Genomic DNA, 13,886 nt, shown 5'->3' on the forward strand with positions numbered 1-13,886 from the left:
CAGCTTAGCTATCTCTCCAGTCCCTTTACACAACATTTCTTAAACAGGGAACCAAGGATATACTTGGAGATCTTTATGCATTCTGGAAATTAAGAAATATTTATTTATTTAATTTATTATTACATGTGTATGCATAATGTGTGTGGTGTGTGGGAGTACATATGTGGAGGTCAAAGGACTTAGTTCTCTTTTTTCACCTTTATGTGGGTTCTGGGCATCTAACTCAGGTCACTGGCTTGGGGTATAAGCAGCCTTTACTTGCTGAGCAAATTCTAAACTTATTAACAATCCAAAACAATTATAAATCTATTTTAATGTGCTGAATGATTGCTGTATTACCAATATTGCCCAAAAGTCAAGACACTTTATGGCTCATATTCATTTTTACTTTTACAAGCCCTGTTGCTACCTTCATTGCCTGAATGATCTTCTATATAAAATGATGCATTCCTATCCAGAGGAGGCCAAATGGCCACCATTAATAGCTTATGTGTAGAAGGGGTATGTTCCTTTTCTCTTTGTTTTTCTATTCTATCTGATGATATCCCTATAATCAATGAACTGGGGAAGGAGTTTTTATACCAAGGAACACAATCTAATAATCTGCTTTCTCCTCCCTGGCCTGCCGCCCACCACTGGGGTCCCTGACTCTTCCCGTGCAGATGATGGGAAGCGACATTGTTCTGTCAGCCTGGAAGGCCTCATACTCCTGAGACTGCAGAGTTTTGCAAGCCAGGGAGTAAGGGAAAAGTGAGACAGAATCCTGCATAGCCTATATCTACACGATGAGTTTGGGGCCAGTTCAGGCTAATAAAATCCCCCTCTCCACACACACACACACACACACACACACACACACACACACACACACACACGTATATGTATATATGAGGATTCCTAGAATCATTATACACAAAAAGAGGAACTTCATCTGAATTCAAGGCCAGTTTGATCTAGAGTGAGTTCCAGGGCAGCCAGGGCTACACAGAGAAACCCTGTCTTGAAAAACCAAATAAAATAAAATAAAGCCAGAAAAATACTCATACACATAAAATAAATAAATAAATTAACAATTTTTAAAAAGAGGACCCCCTTAAGGCAAAAAGGTATCAACTTTAAGACCAGTCTGTGCAGAGGAACAGGAATCTCTCAGGGAAAGACTCCAAGGAGAAGGGCACACAGCAAGGCCGTCTCGGCAGCAATGAAAGCCTTTGGACTGAGGACTCCTCAAAACCCTGAGCTGTCTGTCTGTTTGATATTAGCTTCTACAGTATGTGTCCCAAGGGCTGATTCCTTCCTTCGGCCTCAGGCCACATTACCCAGATTTTGTGTGGGGATCATAGCAGCAGCCTCCTGAGGTGACACACACTCGTTAAGGTCACCGTTGAAAGGGGTGACCACGCTGTCTCCTCTTCTTTGTTGCATTTTTTCTAGCAGCTTGTCCAGGTCATCACCTACGTCAAAATACAGTGGATTTACAGTTATACTGAGCAGCATGAGTGGTTCTTATCAGTATCAGATGAGGTGACTGGGCTGGGCTCTCATCAAGATTTGTGAGATGGTCTGCACTTGTGGCAGAATTCCTGTCTGGCCATCTCTCCACAGTAGGAGCCATTCTCGATGGCATTCACCTCTGTGAGCTTACAACCAACACACTTTCCATGCTGGCTCTCTTTCGGCTTGCACTGTGTACAAAAGCGGGCAAAAAGAGACTCTGTCTCTATCTGACATATGAAAAAACTCAGATCCAGGGAGAGACAGGGAAAACAGCCCAAGGTCAGCACCAAGGCCACAGCTGAGCCAGGTTCTAATCCTAGCATGCTTGTGCCTTCCTCTGGACCTCACATGGTTTCCTGTGGTGGTATTCACCATGATAAACCACTCCAAATGAAAACTCAGCCACCAAGCTTAAGCCCCATCTTCATCCCCGACAGGCCGAGATTTAAATTCAGACAATCACGCAACTAGGGCTGGCGGGGAGGCCCAGTCTTACAACTACTTACCTAATGAGGTGGTTCTGAAATGCGATGCCAGGAAACTGACCTTTCCTGTGATGAGCTCATAACTAATTTCCTTCAGAAACTCACTTGTGGTAAGCATGCTCTCTGCCAGAGCCCGGGACTGATGCTGACCTGAAGGACAGAGAGCAGGGCGATGACTCATGCCTGGAGCTAATGCTGCAACGTCAGCTATGGCAGCTACAGAAGTGACAGAAGTCTAGAGCTACAGGGACTTGAGAAGGTCATGGCATGTCAGTTTAAAGATTGTCTACAGCAACAACAACAACAATAAATATTTGTAATTGATGCCAGGTGATTAAATGGAAATGACATGTTTTATGTTTGTAATTATAAATATGTATACATGCATATATTTAAAGGCTAGAGAAGTCCAGGAAACATAGTGTGTTTACATGGTTGTTATAAGGAATGACCTAAAAAAAAAAGCTTGTGTGGAATCATTTTTAGAATTAAAAATATGAATGATCACACAGCCAGGAAAAGCTTTCTAAAACCCTGACATAGAAGGGTGGGCAGACAGTTTGGCCAGTGCACATTTGTGAGTGGGGATGGGATTTGATCTCTTTGGAAGGAAGTAGTGAGAGCCATTCAGTAAAGAGAAGAGAAATGACAATCTGAGCGCTGATGGCTGGAGGGACCGTCCCTGGCAGAGTCAGCACAGTGCATAGCTGTCGTTTCTCTACTTCTTAGGGATTCCTGGAGAGTTCCTGGCAAATGTGACTGGCTGGCACTGGCAGTTGCAAAGTCTTTACAAGTTATCTCTGTGTGTGTGTGTGTGTGTGTGTGTGTGTGTGGTGTGTGTCTGTTTTTGTATGCCACAAGTGCATGCAGGATCCTGAAAATCAGAATAGGGTGCTGGATTCCCCAGAACTGGAATTACAGAGAGTTGTGCGCTGTCATGTGGGTGCTGGGAATTAAACCAGAGTCCTGTGCAAGAGAAGTCAGTACTTTTAACTGCAGAGCCATCTTTCTAGCCCCAACACTTGCAAAACCTTTTAAGGACAGAAGTTACATGAGATGAGGGAATCTGCTTCAACAGTTAGCTTTTTAAAATATTTATTTATTTATTATGTATACAATATTCTCTCTGTGTGTATGCCTGCAGGCCAGAAGAGGGCACCAGACCCCATTACAGATGGTTGTGAGCCACCATGCAGTTTCTGGGAATTGAACTCAGGACCTTTGGAAGAGCAGGCAATGCTCTTAACCTCTGAGCCGTTTCTCCAGCCCCAGTTAGCTTTTTTAAAGCTTTTAAAAATCTTTTAGATTGTGCCCAGAACCAGGTGCTGAGACACCAGCCACATTGAGGGATTTAACACCTGATCTGAGAAAGATAGGGAAGTTAAAATTGGGAGGAGAAACCCAAGCCATAGTCATTAGCCAGGGAATAATTGTGTGGATGCTGAAAACATCCAATGGTTACTTCTCAAATACATATGTTAGAATGAATGCATTAAACAGACAAAGTCCCAACCCGACTCACCTAATACAACCACACAAAATTCATTTCCTCTGATTTTCGATGCACAAATTGCTACGACATAATCCGGTAGTCTCTGATAGTGTTTGGTTTCACTGAGAAGCCTTAGTGTCTCTGAAATGCCCTCTGCCAGAGAGTTTTGGGTCACGATCACATGAACCATGTCTTGAGACACACTGGCAGCTAATCTAGCAAGCCAGGGGAGCTGTCCCGGTGACACGGGTGTACACGGAGCACCCATCTGCAGGGTTCGCTCTCTCATAGTAAATTCCTGCATGGCTTTCAGCATGATCTGCTCAAATTCTTCCCTGAGAGGTATCTGGTCAGGACCTATATTGAAGAGAAGTACAGCTAGAAGGGAGAAAACGCATAGTGCCTCACATCCAAAATTTCCTCTAAACCCACTACACTTCAACCAGCAACTCCATGCTTTTATCTTGCAGAGGTCCGAAGTCACAGCTTTTCCCCTCTCTCTGGCCTCAGCTTTTAGAACTTGGGCTCTGCTCCTTCTCCTCTAATGTTCTTTTTCAAGGAGGATATGCTGAGGTGAAAGACTGATTCTGTTGTGTATCCTGGGAGGTGATCACTTCCCAACCTTGGAATTATAGATTCTGCTAATGACTAATAAAATGAGCCAACACACTGGTGTATGATCAATTTTAGGTTCCATTCATTTTTTTATGCATAGATACTTAAAATATTTTAATGTATTGTCTTCACCTAATTTTGACATTATTCATAAGAAAATGAATTATTTTTCCCAATTTACATGTTACACAGCCTCCAGCTTTCCCCAGACAGAATACTCTTGTCATCTCATTCTCCTCCTGTCCTCGGGATTGTTAAATGTGACATCTGGCCCCTTTTCTCAGCCATAGTTAAGCTAAGCTCACACTGCTGACCCGTGGCCCTAGAATTAGAGGGATTTTGTTTCTTTTTTTAAAAAATATTTATTTATTAAGTACACAGTGTTCTGCCTTCATGTATACCTGCAGGCCAGAAGAGGGCACCACACCAGATGTCATTACAAATGGTTGTGAGCCACCATGTGGTTGCTGGGAATTGAACTCAGGACCTCTGGCAGAGTAGCCAGTGCTCTTAACCTCTGAGCCATCTCTCCAGCCCAGGATTTTGTTTTTTATTGTCTTTAGAAACTTAACCAGTCTTTAGAACAAAATCAGAAGGCATTCAAGTGGCACAAATCAACTAAGATTTCTACCTTTAGTTTAAATTAAAACCTAGGGGATATAGTGACTTGTTCTGCTTTTCCCCCTGGTGTAAATCAAGACTTGAAACTCAAGGGTTCCTGTCAGCAGGGGCCAACTCTTCATTGTCTGTGATCTGAGGCTGATCACTGGCTCTAACCCCAGGCTATAGCACACAAGTGAGGATCTTGAAGACCTCTGGCTGGAAGGCAGGCAGCTCAGAGTCAGAAATGTCCCTCCCTCTGAAGACTTTCAGTGGTCTCCTGGCCCTGCTCATCTTTTTTGGAAAGTAAGAAAATAAGAGGCTTAATTATTATTTTTAAAGACAAGTGAGATTATACAAAATAAAACAAAAAATAGAACACACTCCAAAAAATAAGTAAATAATATTGGAGAAGCTACTTTTCCAGGACTGGTTGAGGGCCAGGGAGAATGGAAACCTCATAGATAGCTGATTCTTTTCTGTACATAGGAACAAGAAAACAATAACGCTTACATTTTTGTTTCTGGAGCTAGAGTAACAGCCAGGACACCACCCACCCAGCCTGAAACACTGGTTTCTCACATCCTTCCCAGCCCTACCCCTTGCTAGGCAGTGGTGAACAGTAGGATTTTTGGCTTTGTTTTTAAATCAGTTGGGAGTCATTCAACCTGCGATCTTCATTCACCTTTAATGAATTAGAATCAGGGTTTGTAGCCACCACAAGTGGCTGAATTTATACCATGAAATGAAGAGAAGGTGGTCATTTTTTATAACTTTCTTCTGTCGGAGCACATCACAAATGGAAAGCAAATGGCCTGTCTCTGTTTCCTAGTGTCTTCCATGAAAACCTGAAAGGTTCAGCAGCCCAGTTTACAGTTGTGAGAGAATCCAGGGCAGACCAGGCGCTGGCAACTCTTGGGATATACAAAGAATCCATCAAAGGCATTTGGGAAAATAAAGTGGTATAGCATGCTCCCAGAATTCTTTGTAATCTTAAAACTCATTTGTAAAGTTTTGATCGAATTACTATTAAGAAACAAAAAGTGGAGGGATCATGTGCTCAGGTTCAGACAGGAGAAGATCTCTTAGGAGAACACATGGTCCCCACTTCTCCATCTGTATCACTCTCAGTTCTGGCTGGATTCTAGGAGCGCAGTAATGGTGACTTTCCCTTTGAGAGCTGTCTCCCTCAGCATCATCTCCATGACTTTTCAGATGGAGCCACCACAGTAGGAAAGGACACGTTTCCAGCAGACCTGGAGCCACCTGGATTTGCTGATTCCATTATTTACTTCAAAAGGTTTTTCAGTTTGTGAAAACAGAAAAAACTTTAAGTGGCTATTATAGAAAGTCCCTTTCTTTATGAAGACTCTTGCTTTTCTCTTTCCCTGTCAATGTTCAGAGAAGCAAAGTATTAAAGCTGTCATTTTAGAAGTTTGGATAACTTTAAAAAATGTCTATAATCTATGCATATGTGGAAATTATCTTAAAATTAGAGGGCAGAACAATTTTTTTGGGGGGCAGAACAATTTAAAAGCATAGCAGGACAACTTGTTGGGGACAGCGAAGTCCCCACTCACACCTAGGTGAGAGGAAGGAGAAGGAGGGGGGAACAGAAGGAGGGATGGGGAGGGGGGACAGCGAAGTCCCACACACACCTAGGTGAGAGGAAGGAGAAAGGGGGGCAGAAGGAGGGATGGGGAGGGAGAGAGGAATGAGCTATTTATGCTATACACTAACATAAATATATTTTATATATATGCATGAAATATATAAATTCTAATGCATGAAAGTAAAATTCTGGAGAGAAGTGATCCTGAAGAGCAGAAAAGAATCTTGTTTAAATCAGAAATGTCTAAGTTAAGAGATTTTTAATAACTTCAAAGAAGATATTTTATTTTTGTCATGTGGTTTATTTAATTAACTAGGACCCTGGTTTTCTTGGAAGGTTATTAAGGTTGAAAAGAAAAGACAGAATTCTGGCCTGCTTGCCTTACAGAAAGCATGGTGCTCTGAAGTTCTGTTCTCACTGGTTCTGGGGGTGTCTTTCAGATCTCAGAAGACAGTCCACAGTCCAAAGTAGGGAGATTTAAATTTGTGACCCCAAAGGAGCCAGGATGAGGTGATTTTTATAGTTGTTTTACTTACCAACAAGAACAGTTTTCAAGTTACAGGTTTATTATAAAAGCAGGTTCCATGGAAAATGTGGCTTAAAAACCCCTGTCAAGGTGGAGGCCATATCGGAGTGGAGCCTCCTGGGAAATGATGGATCCTTGCCAATGCTGCTACATGACACTGGAAAGGCTGTATCTGGCTTACTGAAAATTTTGCTTTTTAAGTACTATCCCAGTATTTTTGTGGTTTCTTAACACTGCAGTACTTTGTAACATTTAAAAAAACAACTCATAAAAACATATAAAAATTTTTGTATGAAAATTTGCACCTCAAACATTTTCCTAAGCAAATCAATGGCGTGAAATCCCAGAGAGAATATAATTAGGCTGCATATTTGAAGGCTCACTGAAGTTTGCAAAATAAAGGGCATTTCAATGTAAATGCTGCTGAGCCACCAGTGTTCTGCAGGGACTCACCTAGGTTCAGAGGTTCATGACCTTTGCTTCCCCCTTTCCTAAGGCCTTCCTTCCGAAAGGGTTAGGGCGCATCTTGAGAACTCGACAGTAGGGGGAGCAATTTGTTTCTTTTATGACAAGCGTGGAGAAAAGGGAAGGATAAAGTCAGAAGCCTGGAAAGATGAGTCAGGCAGGCAGAGGAATTGAAAAGGACACAATACATTCCAAGAAAAGCAAACAAACAGACAATTTCAAAGGTTCCTAGTCCATGATTGTGGAGAACAACTTACCTAACCGTACAAGGTACTGTATAGTCAGAAGGATCATGCTTTCCACACTCAGGAGCTGGGTGCTAGCCAACCCCAGCTGCTCCAGATCCTTGCTTTCCAGCTGTGGGATCTTGTAGCAATTCACCAGCAGAGGACTCACAACAATGTCACCAACATTTCCATAGAAATAGGGTAAAGTGCCATAGCCTGCCCCAAAAGAAACACGTCAGTAAGCACTTTTACGTTCCAGTCAGGCACACCAGTTCAGTGAGACTCAAGGATGCTCAGAAATCCTCTGCCCTCTGAGAAGGCCACCTTAGGGAATTCACCTGCATGTTACACATTCCATAGGAACTGAGGGGCCACTCCAGTTACATCCCGTTTTTCCACAGAAGGTTACTGTGAACGCTATAGCTCTGCTACAGAGGATTTATGAGATGATAAATAGTTCCTGATCAACTTTTTTTTCAGATGAGAAAACAAATATGACAGCATTTCACTTTGCCAGTGTTCTGGGAGATGGGGAAGTTAAGCCAAGCTCACTGATAGACCAGTGTTCTGCTAACGAGCAGTAAACACTTAGAGATCTTCTATTTTTTTCTATATTAGTGTTTGTTTTTTTCAGATTTTTATGTGGATGAATATTTTGCCTGCATGTATGTCTGTGCACCGTGTGTGTCTGGTGTCCACAGAGTTCAGAAGAGGGTGTTAGATCCCCTGAAACGATAGCTAAGGATGGTACTGGGAACTGACCGTGGGTTCCCTACAAAAGCAGCAAGTGCTTTCAACAACTTGTCTGTCACTTTAGCCCCTATATTGGTGTTTTTTGTTTTTATTAGTTTTTTTTCCTGAATGCCAGGGGATTCTTCAAAGCACCTTATATAGGAGAGAAATCCATTGAGAAGGTACCCTGCTTTGGTGGTGCAGTAAAGAGAGGCACCCCTCTCTGTAAGACTTTCTTTCTAGACAGGGTCCCACTAAATAGCTCTAGATAGAACTCAATATGCTGACCAGGTTAGCCTTGAACTCACCGAGACCTCCCATGTTGGGACTAAGGGCATGTGCCACCACACCTGGCCTCTGTGAGACTTTCTAAAAGTCAAGTGTCAAAGGAACAAAGGGCCCACATTCCTCATCTTTCTAAGGCTTAGCTGCATCATGTGGATGCTAAGAACCTCCCCAGCCATATGGAATTTAAACACTGGGATTCCCCCAATACTTCTAGTCCCAGTGGAGAGGGTGACCTGATAAAGCTTGAAGTAAAAACAGCCAATCAACAGAGTCAGGCCAGCACAGGATCAGACAATGACTCATGGTAAGGCACCCTGCCTGCTTTATCATGGAAAGAAAACAGGCAGTCTCCCTCTGGTCTAGACCTGCCTGCCTACGAGGCCTTCAGATATGGGTATGAAAGGTACTCACTTAGTTGGAGAATGTAAGAGTTGGAATCCTAGAATCTGGACTCCTAAACAACCTTCTACTTTCACTGACAGTCAGCAGTGGGGGAGGATGGTTCTGCAAAGATGCTGACTCACACAGACAGATGCCCCAGGGCGAGCCTGGTGTTCTGACATGAGGGCCGTCAGTTGGCTTAGTTTGTTTCTTTGCTTTGAGGTTTGGCCCTTTCCTCAATCTGTCTACTTTGAGCAGACTTTGGCATACACCTCAAATCTTAGGGTCTGAAGGTTTTCTAAGACCCTTCCAGACAGAGGTAGGCCCCCTTTTCTAAGATTTCCTGAAGCTGTTGGCTGTGAAGCTCTACCTGCTCTCATGGTCCAATGGGTCAGGATGTTATCCTCGTGTAGAACTGTTGTTTCCTGACTCCCACTGCACAGAGACTCTCGAAGGAAAGAGTGTTATTCTCAGCTTCAACCCAGATGCTTAACACTGCATGAAGGGACTGGCTAAGGAAAGCTGATATAATCAATAAAGACAAATACACATACTCATGGGTGTGTGAATGAACCCACAGACCAGGGGCTGGAGACACAGGCGTCTAGAGGATGGAATTCTCTCCCTTACCTATCAGGATCACTGGTCTAACTCCTGAGTTACTCAGCAGGTTTTCAGGAATAACCACAGTGTCTCCTGCAGGGACAGGCCGAGGCTGGAGAATTCCAGTTAATGGGGTCTGTGGAACTGGGGTAGATAAGAGAGGCTCTGGAAAGAAAAAGTTGTTTGACAAGAAAGATTAGGCTTGGGGGCTAACTGGAAAACTTCAGAAGCCAATGAAGTTTTAATACTTTAGAAATTTTAGAACCCTAATAGTTTATTGTGTGTGGTTTCTGTTTCACTTCCATACGCATTACGGAAAATTAGAAGAAAAACAGAGATCAGTCACAATCATTTCACTGTGGATAATGACCACTGATGGCTTCTTCTAAGCAATCTTTTGGATTTGGCTGTGCAATTTATATTTACCATGCCCTAGTGACCAAAGGTGTGGTTTTCCATTACATAAAGCTGAAAACAGAAACACGTGATGAGATACTCATCATTAATTATTTCTACCTGGAAACAACTGTGGTAACATATTGCCATAGTTCTTTGCATATGTGAGATTTTTTTATAAGTTTTTAAAATTATTCAAGCAAATTAAAAAGTTTTTTGGGTGGGAACACTTGCTACTGTCTACTTAGAAGGACAGGTAGACAAATGTTTGAACACGTACCTGTGGACACCTTTGGACACAGTCCGGTTAGTATGAAAGAGAGCCAGGTAACTCTTTGTATTATAGGTATAGACTAAACCATGAAACCAAAGTAATCAAGATGTATCGTACAGAGAACAAATCCTAGAAGGCCAACTCTCACACCACTGCTGACAAAGCAAGTTCAAATGTGCCTGTGGTGGTGACGTTTGCATCAGACCCTATACAACAAATGACTTACCAATGACAAGGCTAAAACTAAGATCAGCTGTGATAGTACATGAACTTATAGGGAAGGACTATGTTATGGAGACAAAATATTAACTACTATCAATACCCTTACATAATACTACTAATCACAATAATTGATTGAGGGCATTTACCTTCAAATGATAAGGGCAGGAACAGAACTTATCTCTGCTAATAAAAGAGAAACGTTTAAATATATCTTCAGTTAAAATCTCACCAGTTCTTGAAAGAGGGCGAACTGTGGGAACAGGCACAACTAGGGAAGGTTGGGAGACGGGCGACCCTGGATACCATCCCCGGTGTCGTTTCTTTGGTGGGCCAGAAATGAACATATTAGCTGAAAACAAAAAGGAAACACAGTTTTGTCTGCAGCAATGGAGAAGAAAGAAAGAACAGCAAGGGATCATAGGGTCTTCGCTTTGATCTGCTAAGAGGGTCTAAGTCACTGTCCTATGGGCAATGGTAGAGTTGAAAAAAGTCACACTAACAATTTAACACTGCACTAATAATTGCAACCATGTGCTGTTTTACACACTACAATTTATACAGATTATTTGATTCTATTGACATCTCTGTTAAGTTATGGGGCAAATCTACTTGGTAAATGAAAAAAAAGTATCTCATGTTATACAAATATTTTCAAATAGAGTTTTGTACTTTGGTAAGTAAAAGATGTGAGTTTTCAAGGTTCTTCACTATAATTTTGATTAAGCACTTATTTCCCAGTTAGTTTTCACCACCTAGAATCACCAAGACATTTAACAGTTAATGTTCACATCAATCATAAAATTTCAAAATGTTGTGTTTTAAGCAAGGGGAAGGTTCTACAATGTGTGTTCAGATAATTAATTGTTGAAATATCTGTAGCTCCGGGCTAACGGGATGCTTTAGTTGATAAAGTGCCACACAAACATGAGGACCTGAGAATAACCTTCAGAATCAATGTAAAAAAAAAAAGCCAAGCTCAAAGGCACATGCCTCAAAATCAATGCTGTGCCAACCAGAGGATCCTGGGGATCACTGAACAGTCAGTTTACAATCTGTGGTCTCTGAGCTCAGCCAGAGACCCTGTCTCAGAGGATAATGTGGAGAGCTACGGGGAAGTCAATCAATGTAGACTTTCAGTCTACACTCACTTGTAAATAAGTACATAGCCCCTTCTCTCTCTCCTCTCTTTCCCCTCTCTTCCCCCTCTCTCCTCTTCCTCCCCTCTCTCTCCTTCCCTCTTTCCTCTTTCTCTTCCTCTCTCCTCTCTCTTTTCTCTCTTTCACCTCCCTCCCACTCTTTCTCCTCTCTTTCCCCCCTCTCCCCCTCTCTCCTCTCTCTCATCCTCTCTCTCATTCCCTCCTCTCTCTCCCCTCTCCTCTCTCTTCTCTCCTCTCTCTCCCCCTCTCTCCCTCTCTCTCCCCCTCTTTCCTCTCTCTCTCACCCTCTCTCCCTCTCCCTCCTCTCTCTCCCCCCTCTCCCTCTCTCTCCCCCTCTCTCCTCTCTCTCTCACCCTCTCTCCCTCTCCCTCCTCTCTCTCCCCCCTCTCCTCTCTCTCCCCATCTCTCCCCCATCTCCCTCTCTCTCTCCCTTTCTCTCCTCTCTCTTCTCTCCCCTCTCTCCCCATCTCTCCCCCTTCTCCCTCCCTCCCTCCCTCCCCCCTCTCTGTCTCGCGTGCGCGCGCGCGCACACACACACACACACACACACACACACACACACACACACACACACACACACACTCAGAGTACCTTGGTCTATGGATGTGTAGGTAGGTCTTGGTGACAAAGAGTAGTTCCCGGAGCGGGATGGCATGGAACTGCATGTGCCACTCTTTCCTCCATGGCTACTGGTCCCATTGGCTGCTTCTGTAGAACAGAAGAACAGCGCTTCAGAACAGAGGTTTGGAGGATACTGTGAAGCAGCAGACATCTGGCAAAACTCACACTTGAGACTTCACGGAAACTTCACAAACAGTACTCAGCCTAGTTGCATAAAACCAACTACAACTGTTAGAGCAATCAGCTTCATTAAATTTAACTGTCAGATAAGAAAATGACTGGAATAAATTAAAAAACTAGATGTACCCAAAAATAATTTCCTGGGACCCTGAGAAATCTTTTAGAATTTTTTTTTTGAAGAAGTCTTTGGAGATAGTAGGTAAATATGAGGAAAAATTTAATAGAATTTTAACTCTGCTTCATGGAAGGTTTCAAACACACAAAAGGAGAGAGAGTGGTGCAATGCATATTTATGCACCCACTGCCGAGGTCCAGCATTGGTCTCACGCGGCCGCTGCACCCACTGTCCAGGTCCAGCATTGGTCTCACGCGGCCGCTGCACCCACTGCCCAGATCCAGCACTGGTCTCACGCCCGCTGCACCCTCTGCCCAGGTCCAGCATTGGTCTCACGCGGCCGCTGCACCCTCTGTCCAGGTCCAGCACTGGTCTCACGCCCGCTGCACCCACTGCCCAGGTCCAGCATTGGTCTCACGCCAGCTGTACCCACTGCCGAGGTCCAGCATTGGTCTCACGCGGCCGCTGCACCCACTGCCGAGGTCCAGCACTGGTCTCATGCAGCAGCCTATCTTATTCACTGCACTCTAACCTGCTTCCCGGCATAAACGCACAGTGCTCTGTTTAGTCAGAAGCAACCTAGCCATCTATAATTTCACTGATAAGTACTTCTATTCATATTATTAAAAGAACCTTTAAAATAAATTTGTAATAAAATTATTATACTTAAAATCAATAGTGATTAATAATTTAATATAATCAAATATCCCACCAGTATTCTAAACTTTCTCAGTTACCTCAGAAATAGTTTAAAGATATTCAAAAAAGAACTTTATGTTTGAATTTAGGTGACATATACTTTAGGCTTTTTTTAAAAAAAATACAAGATTAACTTTTATTATTTTTAATGTGTGTGTGTGTGTGTGTGTGTGTGTGTGTGTGTGTGTGTATGTGTGTGTGTGTCCCTACGTGTACTACACATGTCCAAAGAGAGACTGGATACCCTGGAGCTGAAGTCATAGGAAATTGTGAGCTAGCTGCTGTGGGCACTGGGAACTGAACTGGGGTCCTCTGACAAAGACCATGGTTGCTCTCATCCATGGAGTTGTCTCTCCAGCCGCTTTAGATTTCGTAGTCTAAAGGGATTTCTTTTCTTTTAAACAAATACTTCTTGGGATTGTTTTCCTTCTGAAAAGTCTTGAAGAATTTGCTGACTCAGTGTTCCTAGTGTCATTGCACGCCCACGTGTCCACTGTATTTCCAATAAACTAATTGTTAGAGGCCTAGTCAAATTCATATTCATTTTGTTTTTTTGCAAAAGAATCTCAAAGGCAGCAGCAAATGTCCACCAGGAAGCAAAAAGTGGACAGTTTTCCTCTCTTTTGAGGATGTTAGGAACAATTTGTGGGGATTCAGAATTTGTCAGTCTAACTCTTTTTTATTAAAGTTTCATTTTTA

General features: G+C 42.9%; 1 protein-coding gene across 1 annotated transcript in view; it reads right to left on the minus strand.

The window, feature by feature from the left end:
* Positions 1-13,886, minus strand: part of Greb1l (GREB1 like retinoic acid receptor coactivator) — a 251,590-nt gene that overhangs the window by 53,367 nt on the left and 184,337 nt on the right. Inside the window, 7 exon segments of the mRNA XM_038331492.1 lie at positions 1,320-1,454; positions 2,004-2,132; positions 3,505-3,831; positions 7,550-7,735; positions 9,551-9,688; positions 10,645-10,764; positions 12,164-12,280. Coding sequence (XP_038187420.1) covers positions 1,320-1,454; positions 2,004-2,132; positions 3,505-3,831; positions 7,550-7,735; positions 9,551-9,688; positions 10,645-10,764; positions 12,164-12,280 — 1,152 coding nt within the window.

This window comes from Arvicola amphibius, chromosome 5, assembly GCF_903992535.2.
Source record: "Arvicola amphibius chromosome 5, mArvAmp1.2, whole genome shotgun sequence".
Taxonomy (NCBI): domain Eukaryota; kingdom Metazoa; phylum Chordata; class Mammalia; order Rodentia; family Cricetidae; genus Arvicola; species Arvicola amphibius.